Raw genomic sequence first — 25791 nt, 5'->3', positions numbered from 1 at the left:
CATTTCTGCCACGTCAGATTTATTTCTACCTCCTCCACTTTCGCCCTCTGCAATGGATAAGATCACAGAAATGTTGCAGCAGGTCAGCGGCAGCCCTTTTGCTTTTTGGTTTAGCCGAAACCGCTAATTATGTCCGGGAAAATTTAGAAACTGTGGGTTCTAAATTTGGCGACGGTCCGTTAAACGGGGTTTATTTGCGGCGGAGGTAGAATTGGGCGACATTTGTCTGCCGGCAAATGGACTCGGGAGTCGGCATATTAAATGCCAGCAACTCTCCCGACGCCTGCTTGATTTTCACGTTTTCTTCATGAATGACTCTTATTATAAGAAAAAAATATTAATTATTGAAAAATAAAACTAGTTTTTTTTATTGATTAATAAAATTTAGAGTTGCATCAATTTTCTCGGAACTTGATTGTGTATGATTTTTTTAACATTAATGTTTCAGATCACACATAGTGATCAGTGGTCATTAGGATGAAGGAGAGTGCAAGAGAGTTAAAAAATAAACGTCTAATGAATTATTATGTGTGATCACAAAGGTTGATGTTAAAATATCATACACAATCAAATTTTAGAAAATTGTTATGCAATTCTAATGGATTGTAGCAATCTGATGACATTAAAACTTAAAGAGTATTAACAAATGAGCTAGTGAAAACCCAAAAAAATGCAGAAAGCCCTTAACACTAGTTGTCTCTCCTTTTCCACAATTTTGATTATCTTTTGTGTATCTTGGTTAGGAAATCTACTATTCATTTGATCTTTTTTTTATTTCAAACAAATTTCTAAAGATGTTCACTTTTATTATGTCAATGAAATATTGAAGAATACCATCTTCTTTCCATCCACTTTTCTTTAGGGGTTCACATCTAAGTTAGCATGAACTAGTTCTTATTTAGGCAATAAAATGCCACTCTTCTTTAGGGTTTCACATCTAAGTTGGTGTGAACTAATTTTTTTTTGGGCAATAACTACTTTTTAGTTGGAACTGGATTGTAATATATATATATATATATATATATATAGTCATCTCAAAAGAAGTAAAAATTCTTGTTGTTGCATTAGATATATGTGTACGATTAGAAAAGGATGATATATTAGAACTTCAACTCTTGCTTTATGAAATCTTTTTACATCAGAATTGGGTCCAATACTCCATGATCCATTATCATGTGAAATGACCATGTAAAAAGATTCAATATCCTTACATAGATAAATAGAGAAACAACAGATTTAACACAAACTCTATAAAATCTAATGCCTTTAAATGATAAATCAATTTAAATTTACTAAACAAATTTCTAAAATGTACAAAATAAATTCACCCATACTTCTAAGTTCATATTTAAAATAAAAATTATTCTAAAAATGATCTTAAAAATAAAAATTGCTTATTGTTTCAATTGTTTTAAAATGGCCCATAAATTTAATTTGAATTTAATTTTAATAAACAATTGCTAAATTTTGAAAATTTTAATAAGCAATTGCTAAATTGTGAAAATTAAATTCACCAAATTGTGTTAAAATAAAATAAAAACTATTCTAAAATTCATACTAAACATTGTAAACGCTCCTAATACATGGTTTAAAAGTTTTCTAAATAAATTAAATTTTTTATCATTACTATTCTCAAACAACATATAAATATTACAATTAACATATTATATATAATACTAATAATATTTAATAGGATTTCATAAAATATAACCGTATCAATAGGGTCTTGGTTCTTTAGTCCAAGACTTTGACATTCAAAAAAGATGAGACCTGCAATATTAAAATATTTTAACAATCAGAATATTCATATTCTATATAAATTTACATCTTTACCATTAATATTTAAAATAATATATAAATATTATAAAGTAACATACTATAGATAGATGATTTTATAGCTTGTTAGTCTATATGATTAAACTATGAAATGCTATTTAAAACATCAAATAAGAGGCCTGACAATTGACTGTTTCTGTTTTAGGAAACGGAACTCGTCTAAATGACGGACACCATAAATAGAAATAAATAAGGATCGACGGCCAGGAGTTTATTTGTGCCATGAATCCGACCGTCCACGGTGAATATAAATAGGGCTTCTTTCTGGTTTTTCTTTTATTTTCTGGTTGGTTTTTTCTATCATCGGAGCTTGTGCGGCATTATCGTAATGTTTGTGTTTATCGAATTTTTAGGTAGGATTTTTTCATTTTTTAAAAATATTTCTCGTAGGGTCGTTTTCGAATTCGGGCAGGGAATTGAAGGGGGAAGAACGTTGGTCCAATGCGGAGAAGACAGCAAAAAGATGCTTCGCTTATGGAAGTGCTTGTTATAGCAATGGTGTATTCGTGTCCTTTGCTGAAGTCTCGTCCCATGGAAAATGCAAACCCACCAACATCAAAGAAAGGTACCAGCAGCAGCATTATTCATTCTCCTCCATTCTCTTCGAAAGTTGGACAAGTGGAGAAATGTCGTCTGCTCGCGGGGAGGATGGAATGATGATGACCTTGTCCATGAGGAAGAGGCGCCCTCAGCGCCTTAATATTGAGAAATTTACTCCCAAGGGTTTGAGGGTTTTAGTTGTTGACGATAATCCTCTCTGCCTTGCTTCTCTGGAGAGATTGCTTCTGCAATGTCAGTATAATGGTGAGCGCAATCGGCTTTCTTGGCTCAGATCTCTCTCTCTGTTTTTTAAATCTTGTTTTCCCTTTTAATGGTGGAAACTGTGCAAGCAGAGATGAATATGCCGTGGCTTTGAATGCTGGGTAGGGTTTTAGATGGTTAGTGAAGCAGAGGACGTGGATTTGCGCTCAAAAAAAATGTCAGATCCCGGAAAAGGTGTCTGTAAGAGAAAAAATATCTGGAATAGAGGATTTCGAATGGTGAGATGCGGAAAACCTGCGAAGGGCGGCAAATAACCTGAAGATATAAAATATATCAATAAATGAATCTGTTCGGATGATATTTAAGCTGGAGAGAAATTCTGGAGTGTGTTTTTTTTGTTTATGAACAATTTTTGATCGAAATATGTTTGCTGAACAATCTAAAATAACTTGAAAGTGTTTTTTTTTTATGGACCAAAATATATATTTGCTGAACAATCTGGAGGGATTTAACTGAGTATTTTCGTTTGAAATCCTAGATCTCCAGCTTGACTAGGTTGTGCCTTCTGGTTATATACGAGCAGATTTTCATCAAAATATGTTTGCTGAACAATCTGGACAGATTTAAACGAGTTAGGCTCGAGTAAAAGGACTTTAAAGCGTGTTCTTATTTATGCGCAAAATTTTTCATCGAACAAAATGGGGACGGATTCAAACGATTATTATTATTATTTTTTTTCCTAATGTCCTGGATGTAGTAAAAGATCATCATCTTGACTTAGCTTTGCCTTTGCTTGTTGTGCTTGTTCCAGTGACATTGTGTCCGCGCTTATCGCAAGCGATTTCATTGCTGTCGGAGAACAGAGGCAGGTTCGATATAGTGATGTGCGAGGTGTACTTGCATGAGGATGACGGCTTTAGATTACTAGAGATCACCGAGCCGGGGTCAGATTTGCCGGTTGTATGTGAGTATTGTCGGTGCCGGTGTTCTTTGGAGAGAAGAAAACCTAATAAAAGCTTAAATCAAGTGATAGCATTTGGAGATTGAAGCTTTACAAACCCTAAAGAAAATAAGAGATGAGTGTTGTTTTTGAAAGCATCGCCGTAGCTTTTTTTTTTTTTTATTCTGTCAATCGGTGACAGGGAGTTAGGGTTTCTTTATGCAGTGATGTCTGCAAAGGGAGAAACGAACGTGGTAATGCGAGGGATAACACTTGGCGCTTGCGATTTCTTGATCAAACCGGTTCGAATGGAGGAGCTCCGCAACGTTTGGCAGCATGTTGTTCGGAGGAGGCATCGGCAGCAGTACCAGCAGCAGTGTAAGTTAAATACTTATCTGTGGGATGACAGTATTTTATCCGAAGGCGAGAGAAGAGAGGATTCTGCCGAGTGTTGTTCGAAGAAGAGAAAAGATGAAGCTCATTTTGACGAGAATGACACGGATCACATCATTGAAGACATAAGCGGCCTCAAGAAGGCTCGTGTGCATTGGACCGTCCAGCTTCATCAACAGTTCATCAGTGCCGTGAACCAGTTGCAAATCGACAGTAAGCTCTGAAACCTTTATCATGTCTCCAGATATTGCATTCATTTTTATTTCTTTCTAATACAGAAATATACGAAAAACCTTGAGTCATATTGAAAGAAATGTTATTGGCGGTGAAGTAGACAAAACGAATTAAAGTTCTGACATTTTATCCTCAACCGATGACTAGCCATCGGATTTGGCCTTTGCGCCACCGACATTAATCTGTTTCTTGAGCATTTGCAGAGGCGGTTCCTAAGAAGATATTGGAAATTATGAAAGTCCAGGGCCTCACTCGAGAGAACGTTGCGAGTCATTTACAGGTGCTCAAAACCTTGAAGAAATTTCTGATTATGGAGTCTAGATTTCAAATTGAACAAAAAAATTTCACAAATTTTTTTTTCCCTCCGTCTTGCGCAGAAGTACAGGCTCTACTTGAGGCGCTTGAACGGCAAAATTCCAGAGCCACGACCAATTGCTTCGTTCCAGGCTGCGGGAGAAGGCAAAGCCGGTGGTTCCATGCAAATCCGGCAAGGCGGCCGCAATAATCACCGTCAACAGGATCAGGACAACCTCTCGCCGCCCTCCGCATTGAAGGCTTTAAATCTTCGAGGCGGCGCAAAGACATCTTCTTCTGGGAGCAGTGATGGCGGCGGCGATGGATTCATAGACGAAGATACCCTAATTTCCCTGCAACAGTACCAAGAATACGAACAGAAGCGGGCGGCAGCAAATGAGGCACAATCAAGCTCCATAGGAGATTTCCATATCGACGCCGGTGAGGGTTTATCTCGCAAAACGCGAAAGAAGAATCATTTATCAACTGACAACCCCATGGCGGTGCCTGTTGCTGCGAACGGATTGAACAGCAGCAATAACAATGTCTCTGTCAAGGTTGAGGACATCATGGTCAATTCACAATCTTCTTCACTTTCATTCACAGATTCCACTGGGAAGACATCTTTTAATGCTCGCGAAGAACAAAAACCTGATAAATTTTCATCGTGGAGTGACGCGGGAGACTTGTTCGTGGACAAGTTTGTTCATGAATATGAATTTCCTAATTTAGCAGCTCCCGATCAAGATTTTATGTCAACTTCTGCTATTCCTGTTGCCGCGGATATTTCAGATTATCTTATTGACGATCTTCTGGCTCAGTCCAAGTAAGCAAAATCGTCATGGCTGACATTACTGTCATAAATCTGTTTGCTGTTATACACATCATATATATACATATTTCATGTACTCAGGTGCGTAAAGTTTTACATCTTCCATTCCTTCACGTAAATATAATAATATCAATAGAGGCTTGTAATTATGTAGAGCAAATTTTAGTTGGCTTATATAAAATTTGCTGAAGAGTTAATACAGAAATTAATGGTGAAACATAAAGTCGCTGGAATTTATCTGATTATCTTTTCAAGGCTCGAATGCGGTTTTTCTTTTCTTATCTTAAGTACAATTGTTTTCCTCATTTCTTGGGATCTTGCCGCTTAATAGTATGGGTACCTGGTATTCCGAAAGCCAAAAGCCATGATTGTTCGAGAAGCGAGTGTGTAAAATCGCAGGGTATTTTTATGTGCGTAACCTACACGTGGCGATACGAAAGGAACCAAAATCATTTTATAGATAAAGTTGTATCCTCTTTTGAAGGTCACCATCCACAAGCAATTTCTTCACACTAAATTTGTCTGGTGTGGTGGGCTCTCCACTCCCACCTTAACTTTGATAAGGGCGAACAATTTTTTGTTTTTATTTTCTGTTTGTAACATGAATTCATCATCATACAGGAGGGTACAAAGTCATGATAAGGGGTGAACGATCTTTTTGTTTGTAACATGAATTCTTCATTCTAAGAGGAGTGTACAAAGTCATGGCACTTGACTATGTTGTCACAAAAATGGACATCTTGTAAGTGTTAATATAATACACTTAGCGCAAAACACATTAGGAAAGGGTGCAAATAAATTTGCCTCGAGAACCCAAAGCCATGATACCTTAACTTTGATAAGGGTGAACAATCTTTTGTTTGTAACATGAATTCTTCATCCTAGGAGTAGAGTACAAAGCCACGAGAATGGTGAGAGTACATGGACTTTTTGTGTTTAGATAAAAATTGGATTTCAATAATTATTCTTGAATTTTTATTTCGCTGATATGTTACCATTTTAATATTTCATTATAATTCAAATTTGATAAAGTTAGTTTATAAAGAATATATAATATATTTTCTAATAATTTTGTTCTAAGTTTTATGTTTACTAAGTATTTTACTAATATTTAAAATTATCTTATTCACAAAAGTGAGTAGGAGGGCATGACCAATGTCATTCAGAGTTGCAAAAGAGCTTAGAACAGACTTAAGTGACTAAGATGATGTAAAAGGGGAAGGATCATGTGATATATATATATATATATATATTCATTCTCCTATTTGATGGTAGAAATAACCAAGCCAACGTGACAAGCACTTGAAGAAGTAGACCAACCAAAATCCCTAGGAGAATTTGACCAACTAGAGCCATCCCTAAGCCAAGGAAATTAAGGAGATTTTTTTCCTTATTTCTTATTTTATAGAGTTTTTTCTTATTTCTTATTTTATAAAGAGTTTATATATCTAACTATTAGATCTTTTAGTTTACATGCATCATAATGAATGTATAAATTAATTTTTTGAAAGGAGTTTTGATTATTTTTGTGTTTACTAAAAGAGATATTAAACATGGGTCTTTAAGTTCAAGTAAATAAAGAAAAGAAATTTATTTTAGATATATTCAATGTAAACTTTTGGTATATTTATATAAAGAGAAAGATGCATACTTTTTTTTAATAGTTTGATTCAATTTATGTTAATATTTTCTAATCTCAATAAAAGGATGAATTCAAATCATTTTCTATATGAAGAAACTATTTTTTGGGAATTGAAAATAAGCTCTACAAAAAAGAGAGGCTAGAAACAAGCAACAATTGATTATTGAGAAAAGAGACACTCTATGAATAAAAAATTGTATTGATATATGCAACACTTAAGATTTGAAGTTGGTTAAGATGTAATAATAGAATAGTTCAAAAAATGATAAATCTCTCAATTTTTACTTCAAATTTATATTTTTTTAGTAAATAAATTCTATAAAAAATCTAAATAAATGTACTTCCATTAATAAAAATTTATTTATTTTCTTATAATTTTAATGAATAATATATTCTATTATTAACATTAATACAATACATTTCATCACTTCTATAATTCATCTAATTATTTTTATTAATTAAAATAGATTTTCTAAAATTTTCAATAAAGTAAGAGCTCTATTTTATATTTTCAAGAACCTCCTTGACCCCAACCTAAGAATGTAAGGATTTGAAACTTTGTTGACCAATTCACACATTCAAATGATTTATGTTTTCAATACTAGTTTTTAAATTTCACTAATTTTAACATACATACTATAATTGAAATTCATAGATAAACTAAAATAAATAAATAATTTATTATTTATTATTCTAACATAATTACATATAACATGCTTTATTAATTATAAATTACTTTATATTCTTAACATTCTTAGAATATTTTATTAAAAAAATATATCACTATATTTCATATATATATTGAAAAATATGATATAAAATTATTAAAAATAAATCTTATTAGATATTTTTAGTTAATTTGATTTTGCTAAATATGATTTTTAAAAAATGTATATTATCAATAATAAAAAATTTAGAAGTTCAAATCTATATCATTACATTAAAAAAGTTTAAAAGATCATTAAATTTTTATATTATATATTTAACAAGTTAAAATCTATACAATTATAATTTTTATCACATTATGTAAAAAGATACTTTAAAGATCATTAATTTTTTTATCTATCATATATTTGAATTCACAAATATGATAAATGAAATTTGATATAAAATGATAAGTTTTTTCAAAATATTTCAATTTTAATAGTTTCATCAATATTTATCAAATTAAAACACCTATTAAAATATATAATTTTATTAAAACATTAGAATTATTATTCATAATTTTATTAAGTATATATACATTTAAGATATCATTATAATAGAAATAACTATATTGGAAAAAATATTTTTTAATAAAAAACTTAAATTATTAAAAAATATTTAAATTTGAAATAGGGGTTGAGCAGGGCTGTTCATTATCTCCTACTTTGTTTGTCCTATATATTGACAAACTCGAAGAATGGTTAGATACACAAAATGGCAAGGGTATTCAATTAGTAGAATTTATTACAAGGTTGCTCCTTTATGTAGACGATCTCATTTTGGTCGTGAAATTTTCTCATGGTTTGCAAGAACATCCACTTTCTCTTGAGCACTTTTGCAAAATGGTTGGGATGCAAGTCAATATTAGCAACACTAAAGTCATGATTTTTTCGAAAAACCAAAAACAACATCAACATAAGTTTTATTTTGAAGGCATCATATGTGAGGAGGTTGCAGGGTATAAATACCTTGGGATTGACTTCAACAAAAATCTAAGTTGAGAAGGTTGTAGAAAGAAAATAATATTAGGTGGATGGAAGACATTTTATGCACTTCAAAATAGGTGTCGGGGGGCAGAGGTTTGGGATTGGAAAACTTATAGTCAAAATTTGTTTGGTCTTCTTGTGCTACCGGTTGTTCTTTATGGATATGAAATATGGGCCAACAACACTTCAACCTTACATTGGAAAAAAATTTAGAGGATTCAAAAGCGTTGGATCACAAACAAGTTTAAAATTAAAAACATCGTTTCATATGATATTACATCAAGTGAACTGGTGGTTGCACCCATTGAGGCAATTGCTATGGTTTTCCTCATTAGCTACCTGAAAAAAAACTAAAAAATTGTGTGAAGATAAATGGCCCAAAATGGTCTTTAATGATACATTGCACAAACGTTAAAAGACATGGATGCAACAAAACTTCAAGTGGATGAGAAAATGGAATATCCATTTCAATGTGTCCCGCAAATAATAAAGAAATAAAGCTCTTTGTTATGGAGAAATTCTATAAGAAAATTTAGGGTAATGGACTTGGAAGGAAAAAATCTTATTATATTAGCGAGTTCAACCCCACATGTGATCAACTCCAATAGGTACATAGGGGCCAACATTTCTTGGAGAGCTAAAGGTCTCATTGCACAACTCAAAACCAACTCTCATCAACTCCTACGTGAGACCGATTGATGGAAGAGGCCACAAGAGTCATGGGAAGAGAGAATCTGCATGTTTTGCAACTTTGGGAAGGTGGAAACTAAAAAACACTTTATGTTAGAATGTTATGTGTACAAGGACATCTAGTTCAAAATTGTGGATATTATATCTAGCAACTCTTGGCACAACTTATTTAGTGAGGAAAATAGTGAGAAGTTAGGTGGGCTCATCATTAGCTTGCACAAAAAAAGAACCAAATTACTAAAGTTCATTTAGTTGGAAGGCTATCCCATAGGCTATTCTTAGTCTCGTGGACATTAAAAATCATCTATCTATCTATCTATCTACACATTTAAATGGCTTCTCCAAATATGAAAGCAACCCGACCAAGTGTATTATTTCTTCGCTAAAAGAATCATGTGTCCTGCATACATTACAACAAGAGGCTTTTCGACTATATGCATATCTTATCATTTTCATTTTCATATAGATACTTACTACATCTTGCCATTGCATTACAATTTTTTTTATGTTTTATGAAATTTCAAAGTAAAGAAAGCCATCCATATTATGATATGCACACATTTTATACAAAAGAATTTATAAATTGTGCAATGTCATTTATTTTTATTAATGTTTGGTTTTCTTTCAATGGATTATGGTATATCATTCTTTTATTTTTTGTTCTTGTATTTACACAAAATAGTGATTTGTGTTATAAACAATGTAGGCAATGTCAAAATAAAATTTATAAGAATAAAAGCATCTATAAATAAACAAGAGCTACAATGTAATGAAGTTCCTGCCAAATGCTAAGAGGAAAATAAACTTTTGGTACAGATTTAAGGAAAAAGTGCAATTGACAATATTATATGCTATCTATGAATTTCTATGATCCCTCCTTTTACAATTTAATTGTAGGGGACATCCAATGTAGTGCCTCTCCCATTTGACTTCTATGAGTCATCCTGATGGATGCAACCTTGTCGATCTCCCTCAAGATGGGATCATGATTGTGACCATGAGTGGTCTACACCATAGAGGTGATTTGATGTATGTTTCTGTATTAGTTGCCTTGATTATGCTTTGACTGATTTATGAGATTATGATGTGATTTATAGTTCACTGAGGTTTGTACCAGTGGTTGCTAGGATTGATGTGGCATCATGAGGTTGTTCTGTGGTTACCCTATGATGTGTGCATAGATTTCACTATTTACTATTACTTGCTACCTTGGACTAGGTTCCTGTAGCAATGGTTAGTCATGTTTATGACTATGTTCACTTATGTATTTTAAGTGCCTTTTTCATGTTTTGTTAACAACCATTATTAAATGCTTAAGTAATTAGAAATGGATTGTCCATTTGGATTATTTGGTTATGTGTTGTAGACATTTACCTTGTTATATTTTGATCTAAGAGATATTTGTTACTTATGTTATTTTTTACTTTTGAGATGACCTGAGGGTCGGATGTTAGACTACTATGATGTTTAGTTGATCATATTGCATGATAATGCCATTTTGAGATGACAATGTGTTTTATGATGATATCTGGTTATCCGATATTTGGACATATCACTGATTATGTTATGTGTTGGATTTAATGCTATGTTTATTTACTCTATTCCTGCTTTGTTATGCTTTATGCGAATGCAAGTGATGTAAATAGATTATTTTAATATAATTAATAAATGGTTAAATTAGCCTGATTTAATGCATTTATTGCTTCGGCTATGTTATTGTATGCAATTACATTTGATCATGTTGTTTAGTGTGTAGGATTTATATCCTTGGTAGTGGCACATGGAGTTAGTGATTTAGCTATTCATATTTTACCAATGTCGTCCCTATATGGTTGACATATCCTTATTTTAAATGTTTAAATTAAACCTTTAAGTGATTATTAAATCCGAACTCATTTGCATTATGTGATTAGACCAGTGAGCGTGTCTATGCATTTAGAGTTTCGCATTGTCACGAAAGTTATTAAGGAGATTTCTATGTTTTTGGGCTTTGGGGCTTTTTAATTGATTTATTTTAATTTTTTGCAGCTTTTCCATAGATGAATTCCTATTTATAGGAATAGCCTTTTTTTTTTTTTTGGGTCGATTCAGGTTTTAACTAGGTTGGTTGGTTATTTGCCCTAATCGATTATTCACTCAAAAAGTGAATAAATATCCAAAAAGAAATTTAATTCCTCAATTCTCACTTTTGAATTAGAAAATTGGAGAGTAAAACCCAAAATCCAATTCATGAGGATTCACTTTTTTGTTCATTGTGGGAGCTACGGGTGTGGGATCATTGCAAGGTTGAGCTCGTTGGATCCAGCTTGGGGAAACCTTGGATTGCCATGATTTTCAACTACTTCTGTGGGGCATATGCACCGAGTTGTGGTGCCAAAAAAATGACAAATTTTTTTTCTTCTAATTTTCAATAGCGCGTATGCGCTATAGCACATACACATTATAGCGCGTACTCGCTATAGTGCGTACACGCTATTGAAAATTAGAAAAAGTTATATGATGGGTTGCAGACCCGCGGCCCATCATTTTCATTTTGTTTTTTGGCTCTCCAACAGTGCGTACATGGGTTTGACAGCAAAAATTCACCACCATTTTCTAAAATGCTTCCTCACCAACAAAATCCAAGACAACGAGCACACCCACGACGACGAGGTAAGTGATATAAACTTAACTTTGCATTGTTTAATATGTTTTCCATATTGTTTTATTGGTTTTTGATATTCTTTTGTAGGGGTTTTACAAATTTCATTTAGATTTGTTTATTTAGTTGGATTTCAATTGATTTTTTATTAGGAAATGTCCATAATTAACCGAAAAATCCACAAAACCCTCAAGAACCTCAAAATCAAAACCCTCCTCAAGAAGAACAACAAATTTCACAACCTGAACCAATTGCAAGACCTCTGTTAGGCACACAAGAAAATATAAGAAATGAAATACAGAGAGGCAAAACTGAATTAGAAAGACTCATTGCTCAGTTGAAAGAATCCGGACAAACCAATCCAATGAGGGCTCAATTGGCATCATCCCTCAAATCTATTAACACTCAGATAGCCTCAGTTAGTGGTTAGTTAGATATTTGGCGGGCTAAGAGGGATGAACAAAAAAGATTTTATGCAAAAAAATTGTCATATGAAGATGTTAAAAAAAAAGAAATATCAAAAGGTAGTATATGTGCATTATTTAGAAAAATTGGTGAGCCAAATACTGTTAGAGAGGGTACTAAATGATTCCCCATCCATTGGTGCATACGTGATGCTATTAGAAATAATTTTTGGGATAGATGGTGGATGGTTTTTGATGCCCCTCCTTGCAACAATCACGAGGTCCCCATGTATTTTTTGAAGAAATTATATTGTGAGTTTGTCCTTGGGGAGATCCCCAATTATTTTGATATGTTAGACTCCCAAGGTAGAGGTGGGGGGTCATCATTTGAGAGGCCAGGAGCACGTCGTGACCCTAATGTAGTTAGGGCACCTGTGGTCCATCCACAACACAAGCATGTGATTATTCCTTCAATTGTAAAGGAACATGTAGAGGCCAGCACTCTAGGGACCATTAATGCTTTGACGCAGACCCTTATCCATTCCACAAGCCCATTAGTTGAGGGGGAGCCTTCTATGCGTTGCGGTCACATGTGCACTTCATGCGGATCCCTATGCACATTTGGCACTCATGCCGGAGATGGTGCGAATGATGGGCTTATCACTGATGAGTTCTTGAACGAGACATTTGGCATTGAAACATAGGTAAATTACTAATTTTATCACATTTCATATGTATAGTGAATGATTAATTAATTAGCATTAATTGACATTGTTCAAAATTTAGGGTCAAAGTGTTGCTGGGCCAAGCAGCGATCCTCCAGGCCCATTTTTTGTCCCTTCGACGAGTCCTGAGGTATGTATCAACTTAATCATTTTAATTAATGCATATATTTATTACATAATCATATTAAGGATTGACAAAAAAAATTATGCACGTGCATCAGTTCTCCACAGGACCCTCAACCTTTACCACAGACACAGAGCAGAGACATCATACGAGCTTCACACAAGTACAGTTGTTTCATGTTAATTTAATTCATTTGATTATATTTATTCCATGTTTCATGTTAGATATAACGTGTATTGTATGACATGCAGCTTATGATGTCAGACACACCTCCTCATCTGCGATAGTCTGTTGATAGTGGAGTGGCCCCAGCTGTGGCTAGCTCACAGCCACTGACAAAGGTATGAAAGAATTTTCTTCATTTTAGTTGTTGTTTATAATAGTTAATCTCAAAATTTCTAATGTTATTTATAAGTGATTATATTTGTTGAATTGTTGTAGGGTCTTGTCACTCTTGATCATCCACGAGCATTTTAGGTGGACTTACAGAGTGACTATTTGTTGGCGGTAAGAAAATAATTGATTTTGTGTGTACATATATTTGATTTCAACGTATAATAAATATTGATTCATATCTACTTTCTTTGTATCAGTTGGACCTGGAGAAGAGCCTCAACAAGACGTCAAGTGAGTGTGTCAGGAGGGCCCCATCATCTCCACTATCTCCCTCCACATGACGACAGAGGACATCGAGAGACTTGTTTCCTTGCCCATGTATATATATAGGCATCAGAGAGACATATTCGACATACATTTGATGTACATATGACATTTATTTGATGTATGACATTATTGGTTAATATATGATGTTTGTTCATATACGACATTATTGGTTATCATAATATATTATGTGTTTTTTAATGTATATGACATTATTGGTTATCATTTTATATTATATGTTTTTTCATGTATGACGTTAAATTAGATATGTTCGTGTATGACATTAAATTAGATATGTGCATGTATGAAATTAAATTCAATTGCTAGAGAGTTGCCATTATGTCTACCAACTAGTAGATGTTCTTTTTTGCATTATTAGTATTTCTCAAAAACTGCAAAGAAGCTGTTTCTAGTGAATAGTTGTAAACAATTGTGATCATCAACTTCATGTACTCATGGATTTGGCTGCGAACACTCGTAACTTTGGCTATAAGCATCCATGACTTTGGCTATGTGCACTAGTGGCTTTGGCTGTGAGCATTTATGGCTTTGATTGTAGGCACAATATAGCCTTGGCTGTAGGTTGTCTTTCTTGTTGCATGTCAAAGTTACCTTCAAGAATATCATTAGTCTAAGATCATTACAATTAAAATACTATGACATAATACCTTGGAAATAATAGTCTTTAACCCTTTACTTTATTTGTTAAAACATCATGTAGTACCTACTATAGTGCTTCTACTCAAATATGTTTTCAAAAATACTTAGTATGGCAAAGAAATGTCTATGGAAAGCTTGTCAAATAGGATATTGAAGAACTAAATGTGGATAGTCATTAGTACCCATCAATAAGAACACAGACATCTTTCTCGAGCAAGCCATATGACATTAGCTTAATTTATAAATTTTCTTTGCAAATAACTAGAAGATGCAATGAATCTTAATACAGAGTTAATCACGAACTCATTATTCCATCCAAGAAGCATATATCACCCTAAGCCAATTAACCGACAGGATAAAAATTAATTCAATTTCAACAAAATTTTGAGTATAACAAGCATCTTAGGGATTCTTACAAGAATTAACATGATGTTCAAAAGAGCATTACAAGTTCTCGTAATGCTATTTCACATATTGTAATCATATTCAATTTTCAATGGCCATTTGTATTACAAGCATAAATTTTCTTTAAGGTCTTTTAATTCTAGACATGAATTTTATTCTGAAGCTTTTCTATGACAACCCACTCAATGCATATATTGGTGTTCCACATTATGCTGATTTGACTTTCATTGGTTGATTTGGGTCTAGACATGATGTTATTCACTACCTTTTTTATATATTATTTTTTTGTAGTGAGGTTCTAGCCTGAATGAATGTATTAATCATCGAAGTTGTGAACCTTGGTCGAGATCCTTACAAATATATTTTCAAATTGGACCTCAAATAGTTTTCTCAGTCACCCCCTGTACACAGATGCTGAAATTGTAGTTAATTACAAAATTAATATTGAATTAACACAAGTTTAATTGAGAAGTATTATGTACCTCAATAGGCTAGATTATTATTGACCGGGAAGCTTTATCTTAGAGCAGTTGGTTTCCTAAATCTTTAGCGCAATGATACTCTTATGGAATGTGGAATTAGGTATGCTAGCTAAGGAACGTTCTTTAAAAGGCAGAGGAAACTAAGACTCACATGTTTCCAATCAATATAAATGTTTAAATCGCTTCTCTAATTTTTTCTATTTATGATCTTCTTAAAACTTAACTTTCTAAATGCATTGATGGGGAAATAAAGATCTTCTAGGAACTAAAGGCTAATCATGTTTAATACTTACAATTCTTTGTTTTTATCTAATAATTTAAAAAAGATTGTACAAGTGTTTTCAAAGAGCAACACTTGTCACTAACATCATAAGAAGGAATATCCAAGGAGAATTACCACTGATCCCCCACCACCAAATTCAAGAGAAAACAAAAATCCACTACTAAAGAGATAGTAACAATGATCATCCCTAGTCTCTCCCTTATCACAAAATGATTACCATCAAAATTTGCATTTCCAATTGTGTCATGTGCGTTGAAGTGATAGTAACATTTTCACTCTCTTACCTAATGTCTCCCATTTTTGAAACTCCTAGGGAAGGGCAAGGCCATCTTCTCAGTACTTCAAAATACAACGACTTCCATTTTTTCCCATATTGATAATCGTTGACTTAAAGTATAGTCAAAGTATTGACAGCCCATAGGAACTCAACCTTTGAACATCCCATCTATAAATGACCTCATAAAGAAAGTTCAATAAACTCACATGAAATAGTGAAAAAAAATTTGCATACTTGTGAAGATGATCAGAATGTAGGTGATCAATATGTCTCAAATCTATATTCAGTTCTTTTACTATGCATATAAATGGTTTGTTATATAAAAGACTTATATCCACCAGATAAATAATCATTTTCTTACTATGATATCCTTATCCTTGGCTGATCTCTGGTAGACCATTTCTTAACCATCCTCCTTCGATCTATAGGTCACTGTATTAATCTGGTTCATCTTGTCTCTACTCGAATTAATAAGAATTGGCAATCTCAGGGATTGCCAAAAGAGGAATGGGTCCAAGTGGAAGATAGGATTTAGAAGTGATTTTAATTAAAACATAATAAATAGTGTATTACAAAAATGAGAATAGTATGTTCTTCGCAATCTACTCCCTTATACATTCTATCAATGTTTCACATTGAACCTAATAGAGAACATCACAACACATAACTAGCAACATAGAACATACCTCCTAGCCACCTCAAGAACATAAAATTTCAAAAACCAAAGTGCACAAGTTTAAATTCAAAGCCTCAAAGGTCAAGAGCACAACAAATAAAAATAAATAAATAAATATGAACAAAACCCACATTTGATGGAATCACAAAAAATCTGGTGGCTAGATAGTTACAAGCTGATTCAAGCTAATCCTTCATCACCATTAAGGTTGAAAATAACATACCCAATTGAAAACCAATTTACATATACAAAGTGACTAACATTACTCACAAAGAGGGAGTAGAAGCTACACACTACCTTGCGTCCAAGGTGCGCTAAAGAACATAACCAAACTCTTGGAGATCATATAATCCTAAATTTACATAATTTGGCAGTAACACATTTCATTAACTTATGAAACATTTACCAAGTTCCATGATTTGTCTTTCCAAAAATGACATGCTAGATATGTTTTCCAACAATATAATTAAGATATAGATAACCCGAGATGGCATTGTAGAATGAAAACAGAATGGGATCTCCAAAAAGTGAGAGAGGTTATTGTAGGTCTCTGCAACACGGTCCTGTAGGAACTCAAATCTCATCCATATCTCGCATGAGCTCTGAGATATGCCCCATCAAAGATTGCAGCCCTGTGGCATTTAGTGACCCTTAGGGACATTCCGGTTCAGCATGCTTGAGAATGTTCGAGCACTGAAGGGGACAAGAAGAGGTTGGGGATAGGGTTTAGTTGGCCACCTGGAGCTAATGGAGCAAATAGTTTGATCCCACGACAAAAGATGAGAGAGATTTGGCAGTTGGCAACTTTATACTAGCCAACACTGCAAGTTTTAGCATCACCCGAGATGGCATTGTAGAATGAAAATAGAATGTGATCTCCAAAAAGTGAGAGAGGTTATTGTAGGTCTCTGCAACACGATCCTGTAGGAACTAGAATCTCATCCATATCTCACACGAGCTCTGAGATATGCCTCGTCAAAGATTGTAGCCCTGTGGCATTTAGTGACCCTTAGGGACATTCTGGTTCGGCGTGCCTGAGAACATTCGAACACTAAAGGGGACAAGACAAGGTTGGGGATAGGGTTTACTTGGCCACCCAAAGCTAATGGAGCAGACAGTTTGATCCCACGACGAAAGATGAGAGAGATTTGGCAGTTGGCAACTTTGTACTGGCCAACACTGCAAGTTTTAGCATCACCTAAGATGGCATTGTAGAATGAAAACAGAATGCAATATCCAAAAAGTGAGAGAGTTTATTGTAGGTCTCTGCAACACGTCCCTGTAGGAACTAGAATCTCATCCATATCTCACACGAGCTTCAAGATATGCCCCATCAAAGATTGCAGCCCTGTGGCATTTAGTGACCCTTAGGGACATTCCGGTTCAGCATGTCTGAGAACGTTCGAGCACTGAAGGGGACAAGACGAGGTTGGGGATAGGGTTTACCCAGCCACCCAGAGCTAATGGAGCAGACAGTTTGATCCCACGACGAAAGATGAGAGAGATTTGGCAGTTGGCAACTTTGTACTAGCCAACACTGCAAGTTTCAGCATCACCCGAGATGGCATTGTAGAATGAAAATGGAATGCCATCTCCAAAAAGTGAGAGAGGTTATTGTAGGTCTCTGCAACACGGTCCTGTAGGAACTAGAATCTCATCCATATCTCGCACGAGCTCTGAGATATGCCCCGTCAAATATTGAAGCCTTGTGGCATTTAGTGACCCTTAGGGACATTCTGGTTCAACGTGCCTGAGAACGTTCGAGCACTGAAGGGGACAAGATGAAGTTGGGGATAGAGTTTACCCGACCACCCGGAGCTAATGGAGTAGACAGTTTGATCCCACAATGAAAGATGAGAGAGATTTGGCAGTTGGCAACTTTGTACTCGCCAACACTGCAAGTTTCAACATCACCCAAGATGGCATTGTAGAATGAAAATGGAATGCGATCTCCAAAAAGTGAGAGAGGTTATTATAGGTCTCTGCAACATGGCCCTATAGGAACTGGAATCTCATCCATATATTGCACGAGCTCCGAGATATGCCCTGTTAAAAATTGCAGCCCTGTAGCATTTAGTGACCCTTAGGGACATTCTGGTTCAGCGTGCCTGAGAATGTTCGAGCATTGAAGGGGACAAGACGAGGTTGGGGATAGGGTTTACCCGGCCACCCAAAGCTAATGGAGCAAACATTTTGATCACACGATGAAAGATGAGAGAGATTTGGTAGTTGGCAACTTTGTACTGGCCAACACTACAAGTTTTAGCATCACCCGAGATGGCGTTGTAGAATGAAAATGGAATGCGATCTCCAGAAAGTGAGAGAGGTTATTGTAGGTCTCTACAACATGGTCTTGTAGGAACTAGAATCTCATCCATATCTTGCACGAGCTCCGAGATATACCCCATCAAAGATTGCAGCCCTGTGGCATTTAGTGACCCTTAGGGACATTTCGATTCAGCGTGCCTGAGAACGTTTGAGCACTGAAGGGGACAAGATGAGGTTGGGGATAGGGTTTACCCAGCCACCCAGAGCTAATGGAGTAGATAGTTTGATCCCACAATGAAAGATGAGAGAGATTTGGCAGTTGGCAACTTTGTACTGGCCAACACAGCAAGTTTCAACATCACCCGAGATGGCATTGTACAATGAAAATGGAATGCGATCTCCAAAAAGTGAGAGAGGTTATTGTAGGTCTCTGCAACATGGTCCTGTAGGAACTAGAATCTCATCCATATCTCGTACGAGCTCTGAGATATGCCCCGTCAAATATTGCAGCCTTGTGGCATTTAGTGACCCTTAGGGACATTTCGGTTCAGCGTGCCTGAGAACGTTCGAGCACTAAAGGGGACAAGATGAGGTTGGGGATAGGGTTTACCCAACCACCTGGAGCTAATGGAGCAGACAGTTTGATCCCATGATGAAAGATGAGAGAGATTTGGTAGTTGGCAACTTTGTACTGGCCAACACTACAAGTTTCAGCATCACCCGAGATGGCGTTGTAGAATGAAAACGGAATGCGATCTCCAAAAAGTGAGAGAGGTTATTGTAGGTCTCGACAACACAGTCCTGTAGGAATTGGAATCTCATCCATATCTCGCATGAGCTCCAAGATATGCCCCATCAAAGATTGCAGCCCTGTGGCATTTAGTGACCCTTAGGGACATTCCGATTCAGCGTGCCTGAGAACGTTTGAGCACTGAAGGGGACAAGACAAGGTTGGGGATAGGGTTTACCTGGCCACCTGAAGCTAATGGAGCAAACAATTTGATCCCATGACGAAAGATGAGAGAGATTTGGCAGTTGGCAACTTTGTACTGGCCAACACTGCAAGTTTCAACATCACCCGATATGGCATTGTAGAATGAAAACAGAATGTGATCTCCAGAAAGTGAGAGAGGTTATTGTAGGTCTCTACAACATGGTCCTGTAGGAACTAGAATCTCATCCATATCTTGCATGAGCTCCGAGATATGACCCGTCAAAGATTGCAGCCCTGTGGCATTTAGTGACCCTTAGGGACATTCCGTTTGAGCGTGCCTGAGAACATTCGAGCATTGAAGGGGACAAGACAAGGTTGGGGATAGGGTTTACTCAGCCACCCAGAGCTAATGGAGTAGAAAGTTTGATCCCACGATGAAAGATGAGAGAGATTTGGCAGTTGGCAACTTTGTACTGGCCAACACTACAAGTTTCAGCATCACCCGAGATGGCATTGTAGAATGATAACGGAATGCGATCTCCAAAAAGTGAGAAAGGTTATTGTAGGTTTCTACAACACAGTCCTATAGGAACTAGAATCTCATCCATATCTCGCACGAGCTCCAAGATACGCCCCATCAAAGACATTTGAATTCACAGTGTTTAATGAGAATATAGTTGAGGCTTGCTTTACTTTTCTATGTTAAGTTTGACTTTCAATTTTGGTTTCCCTACTTATCTATGTGAAAGTTCCACTTTCATAAGTAACATGGATGCAATAATACTAAATTAAGTATAGGTCCATGGTTCTAGAAGCTTCACATAGCTTCTCTTCAACTATGGATCTTGTAAGCATTGTACCATGACTATTGGTGTTGTGAGAATATACAAAGCATATATATTGTTTGACCAAATGTCTTCAATGAACATGAACTATATGGAAGAAGAGAAGACATGTTGCAAAGTCTTTGAAAATTTTCTTCAAGAAATGTAAGGAGCCATGGGTGATTCATCCAAATTATTTGGTAAAATAAGAGGAGGAATGAATCAACCTTGATGATAGAGGTAATTGCTAAATAATATTTATTTAATCACATTGTTTGAAAAAACTTTAATGACCTTTAAATACAATTGAAAGAAATGGAATTGATCTCCCTTACTCATGTATTTGTATGGGTCTAAGGTAATATGCATTATGAAATTTCTTTATTTTCCAAAATATTATATCTTAAAATTCACAATCATCAAATCTTAGCATCCAATCAACTAATCCAGTAATACAAGCATCAAACCAATGTGATAACAAAAAATCAAAGTTGATTCCATAAGGTCTAACAATATCATATAATTCATTTATCAATAATTTGAAACATCATAAGCATATGTCTAATAATGTCATACATGAAATATATGTAAAAAATGACATACATAGAAAAAATTATACAAAACATATGCCCAATAATGCCATATAGGTGTAAAATGTACATCATTAGGTATATACTCTTTCCAACTAGGGGAACAAAATAAATACCTAATTTTCTTTAATTGCCAAAAAGTGAGAGATGGTGTATATAACGAGGTCTTCATAACATGCTCACTAGTCCATTAGTCTAGAATCTTCTGTAACTTGACATGTTACAATCAAAATTATATATGAATTTTATATTGAATTTCAGTACTAATGAAATTTTAATGTAAACTCTTTCATACCTTAGTCATTGGCTTAGAACTAGTGAGTGCAATAAGGACTCGTTGATCAATACAATGATGAAGATGTAAAGGAATCTCTGATGTCAATAGCTCAAAATGATAATACATGAGACTCAAATGCAGTTATGAAGAATACACATTTTCTTTTGTCTCCATATCAAATAAAATATTTTGGTACCTCTGTGAATGTAGTATGAAATCCTTCATTTTATAGTGTTGATCCCAAAGCTACAACACTTATTATTTATTACACATGTATGTAAATCTGTTAAGCATCAAATTCAACACCTTTGTGTGCAAAATAATGTACTATATGTTAGAGTAGTAAATTCATTTTCTTAGTAATTAAATTATATTGATATAATTACTAAGTTACTTATTATATTGATATAGTTTACTTCTAATTCCTTTCGATTTACAACTAATTGAAATGATTTCCCCAATTTTCCATCTAGTCACTAGAAAATCAGATTTGTTGTCTCTTTCTCTTAAAGAATCAGATCTACTAGTTCCTTTGGTCTAGAAGCCTTCCATTGAGATTGGGGTTTTGAAAGGTTCAAGGGTTGAGGAACTTTTTATAGAATATCTTGAAGAAGAAGAGGTCATGTATAATGGTTTTGAGGAAGGCTAGAGTTCCATCCAAATGGTGTTACAAAATGGCTAAGCGGAGGAGGAGGTAGAAGAATAAATAGAATAAATGCATGAGAAGGAGGGTCATGGGGGCAATGGAAAATTTGGGGAGGGAAGCAATTAGGAGAATGGGTCAAATATGCTTCTCAACTAGAAGGAGAGTATTGCAGTGGACACTGATACTAGTCCGCCTCATAGCAAGATCACCTTGTTAAGGAGATCACTACCAATCAGAATTTTACCTATAAGCCTACAAGACTTCATCCCTTGGTAGTGGTAATGGTGGTAATTATGGTTGAATGTGTTTGAAATAGAAAAAGAAACAAAGTGTGTTTTGTATGACACTATTCACTCATCATAGGTTGTATGGATTCAAACCCACAACCTAGCTTTTATACCATTATACAAATTACAAATTATAAGACTATGCCTTTCATGATAGTCGCATTTTCATATTGGCAAATGAAGAATGACTTTTGGAACAAACATAATAAATACTTCCAAATACAAATGAAGCCAATGTATTGTATTATAAGCTCGAATGGTAAAGACCAAGCCCAAACATTTATTAAGGTGTAGCATTTATAATTGTCAAGTTCATGTGAAGAAGTCATTGTTCATATTCTCATTGTTGTGTAATTTGATGATAAGAAGAATACAATGATATAGAGGTTGATAGTGACTTAAAACTTTACAAAATGCAATCAATGAGAATTTTACATTGAGGGGGGAGTAATAATCAATGTTTCATTCTCATTGTTTGACAAACTCTTATATAAAGAGGGAGTAGACAGATGATATGGTTTAGTCTTCTTCCGAGAATCTTAGTCATATTGGTTCAGAAGGATTCATGATACAACTACTATACTTAGTGTGACCAATTGATGCTAAAAACCTTAGTATTGATGCTACAAACCTTAGTATTGATATAATTTAACCTCTACAATTCCAAGCATAAGATGATTAGCATACAATGGTACTTGAACAAATAACACTAATAAATATTGAGGATGTGAATTGATAATACCATTTCGCAGATGATTTTTGGCATCTCACCTTTTATCACTTGTGCATCAACTTTATTAGCCCTCTTCTTTGGTGACCTACAAATGGAGAATTAGCACAGTATAAAATCTAAGATAAGATTAAAAAAAAGGGTCCTATTAAAGAATCTAATATAAATTCAAATAATGTATCTAGATTCTAAACAAATCAAAATTAAATCTCATCACTTACACATCATAACAATACAGTCCACTTTAGTCATGTGATAGTCTTGGGGAAGAGGTTGTAACATTGTATTTGGATCCAATTGATCACTTTTTATCTCTCTCCCAATTCAATCTAATGAGCCAACTGGATCTACTCAAAATTTTAATGTCTCAAGTATTGCCTCATGGTTTGACTAGTGAACTTTCCAAAGAATCTTATTATGTGGTTTTCCACCATATTTTATCAAGTGGACATTTGATGTGACAAAAATGTTTGAATAATGAAGAATCTTCCTCTCTATTTTCCAATCCTCGAATAACCACAAGTTAGGATTCTTCATAGGATATCGTCTAAGCCATGTGCCTGTTACAACCACCGCACTGACATGGTACTCTAAACCTTCACCATCTATAACTGAGTGATCCAATTTTTGTTTGGCTTCAACACAATGACACAAATAATAATTTGTCCCTTCTTCATTTTCTTCAAGTGCAATAACAGCAAAAACATGGCTTGCAATGACAAATGTACAAAATGCGATCATTAATTCAGAAAATACTTGGGTAAAATTTATAAAGTTACATATTGAAATTACAAAGATATATATATATATATATATATTACCAGGTTGCACTAGATCTAACAAGCGGTCAAAGTCAATAGATGGATCCATCTTTACCATTTCTAGTGTTTGTGGGGGACGATAGGTGTCAATTGGGTCCAAAACCCATATATACCATTTGTCCACCCATTCAGTTGACTCACAATCATCCCAATTTTCCTCTGTACGTGATGGACAATAGCATGCCATTTTTTGTGTGTGGATACTCCATGAACCTGCATCAGAGCTTCTAAAAGAGTGTAACTCACTAGATCCTGTTAGTGTGCAACAATCCTGATATGGTGCAATGTTAGTATTATCTATCAACCAAAAAAATCTACGAACTATAGACTCACCTTCCTTACCTAGACCCATTGTATTGTTACACCATTGGATGATGGATTTTGCATCTATCAATATTGCTCCATCTTTTTACTTTAGTTCTTCACGAGCCAAGGCTCTTTTGATGCATGCTCCTACACCATCATGCTCTCCCTTACCATGACCAGCCTCTGTGAAATTCCACATATATTGAATTCTACACAACCTGTGCATCCTTCTCAACCAATAGAACATCCGTGCATTCTTGAATTAAGATGCACAATTGTCTGACCAAATAATGTGTTGATGATATGATATGCCCCTATTAGCCAAATCTCCATAAAATAGTTGAAAACAACCATGTACAAACTCCGTAGAATGTGATCGATCATTGCTGATGTAAAAATGGTACTCCCTCAAAATCTTCCTGTCATCCTCTGTACTTGTAGGTGAATGCATGAATGTTATGTAAACAAATATGGAAACTTGTTGAGATGTATAATACTTTGCTTGCACCTCATTTTGTGGTTGTAGTGTGTAGTTCTCTGTAAAATCTACAACCGAAACAATGGTATCCAATGGAAACGTATCCTTGCACAACTTGAATTGCAAATCCAACCATTGAGCTCTATGGGTATGCCTTGCATACTCGTACATAATCTTTTCATGAAAAATCTTCATGAACTCATACACTGGAATCTTTTCAATAACGAGATCACATCTTTTACCATGTTTCCCATCTTTTAGAGCATATGTCACTGTCTTGAATTTTTTGTAATCTACTATTTCATTTCCAATTGCATGTGTACTATCCATATGTTGACAAGTTGATAAAAGTTTCAAAGAACCACAAAATAAGCATGTACCATCCGAGCATGATGTCTTGTAAAATTGTTGGCCGTCTCCTATTTCACGTAAAATGTTGGATATGAATTCCCTTGAAGATCTTGGTGGCTCTTTTATGTCACAATCCTGCAAAACAAACTGAGAATGCAAAACTACGCATATGTGCCTAAAAACATCAAAATGGTTAGAAAATTCAATATGTATCCTACAACAACAAGTTGTGCGTGTGTGATTTATTTTCACATAAAAAGGTTTACCCATCTCAAAGAATCTTTGACTTATTCGAATTTGAGGATACATACCAATAAATTTTGCAAAAAATTATGTTTGAGTTGAGTCCAAAAAATGTTTCGCATGTGGCTCGCGATTTTGGCTACCAATCCTCCTTCTTACAACATCTCTTTGATTAGGAGAAACACGTGTGTTATTTTTTCAAAAATCTTCAATCAATGATTTCAAGGCTTCACTAATTTCTTTATCCTTTCGCGGTAGTCTACCGCTAAATGTCCATAACTCATTTTTTGTTGGATCTTCTAATCTCTCATGCCTTAGCATGGCTCTCCTTAAGGTACCTCTACCAATTTTTAAAGTTTTGCTTGTCTTTCTCATGAGTCTAGCT

General features: G+C 34.7%; 1 protein-coding gene across 2 annotated transcripts; it reads left to right on the top strand.

The window, feature by feature from the left end:
- Nucleotides 1-2114: 2114 nt before the first annotated feature.
- Nucleotides 2115-5367, top strand: LOC149542182 (uncharacterized). Of its 2 annotated transcripts, none has more exons than XM_089797203.1 (5): nucleotides 2115-2640; nucleotides 3410-3562; nucleotides 3764-4144; nucleotides 4369-4445; nucleotides 4543-5367. In XM_089797203.1, the coding sequence occupies exons 1-5, from the start codon at nucleotides 2463-2465 to the stop codon at nucleotides 5287-5289; spliced, it is 1536 nt and encodes a 511-aa protein (XP_089653329.1). In that variant the 5' UTR covers nucleotides 2115-2462; the 3' UTR covers nucleotides 5290-5367. The 2 variants fall into 2 exon arrangements, with proteins under 2 accessions (XP_089653329.1, XP_089653330.1); XM_089797204.1 differs by having other exon boundaries at nucleotides 2730-3562.
- Nucleotides 5368-25791: the final 20424 nt, after the last annotated feature.

Source organism: Cupressus sempervirens, chromosome 8, assembly GCF_028749045.1.
Source record: "Cupressus sempervirens isolate cs-2001-9-10 chromosome 8, ASM2874904v1, whole genome shotgun sequence".
NCBI classification, from domain to species: domain Eukaryota; kingdom Viridiplantae; phylum Streptophyta; class Pinopsida; order Cupressales; family Cupressaceae; genus Cupressus; species Cupressus sempervirens.
The sequence above is the reverse complement of the archived record's forward strand: the minus strand, read 5'-3'. Positions and strand labels throughout refer to the sequence as shown.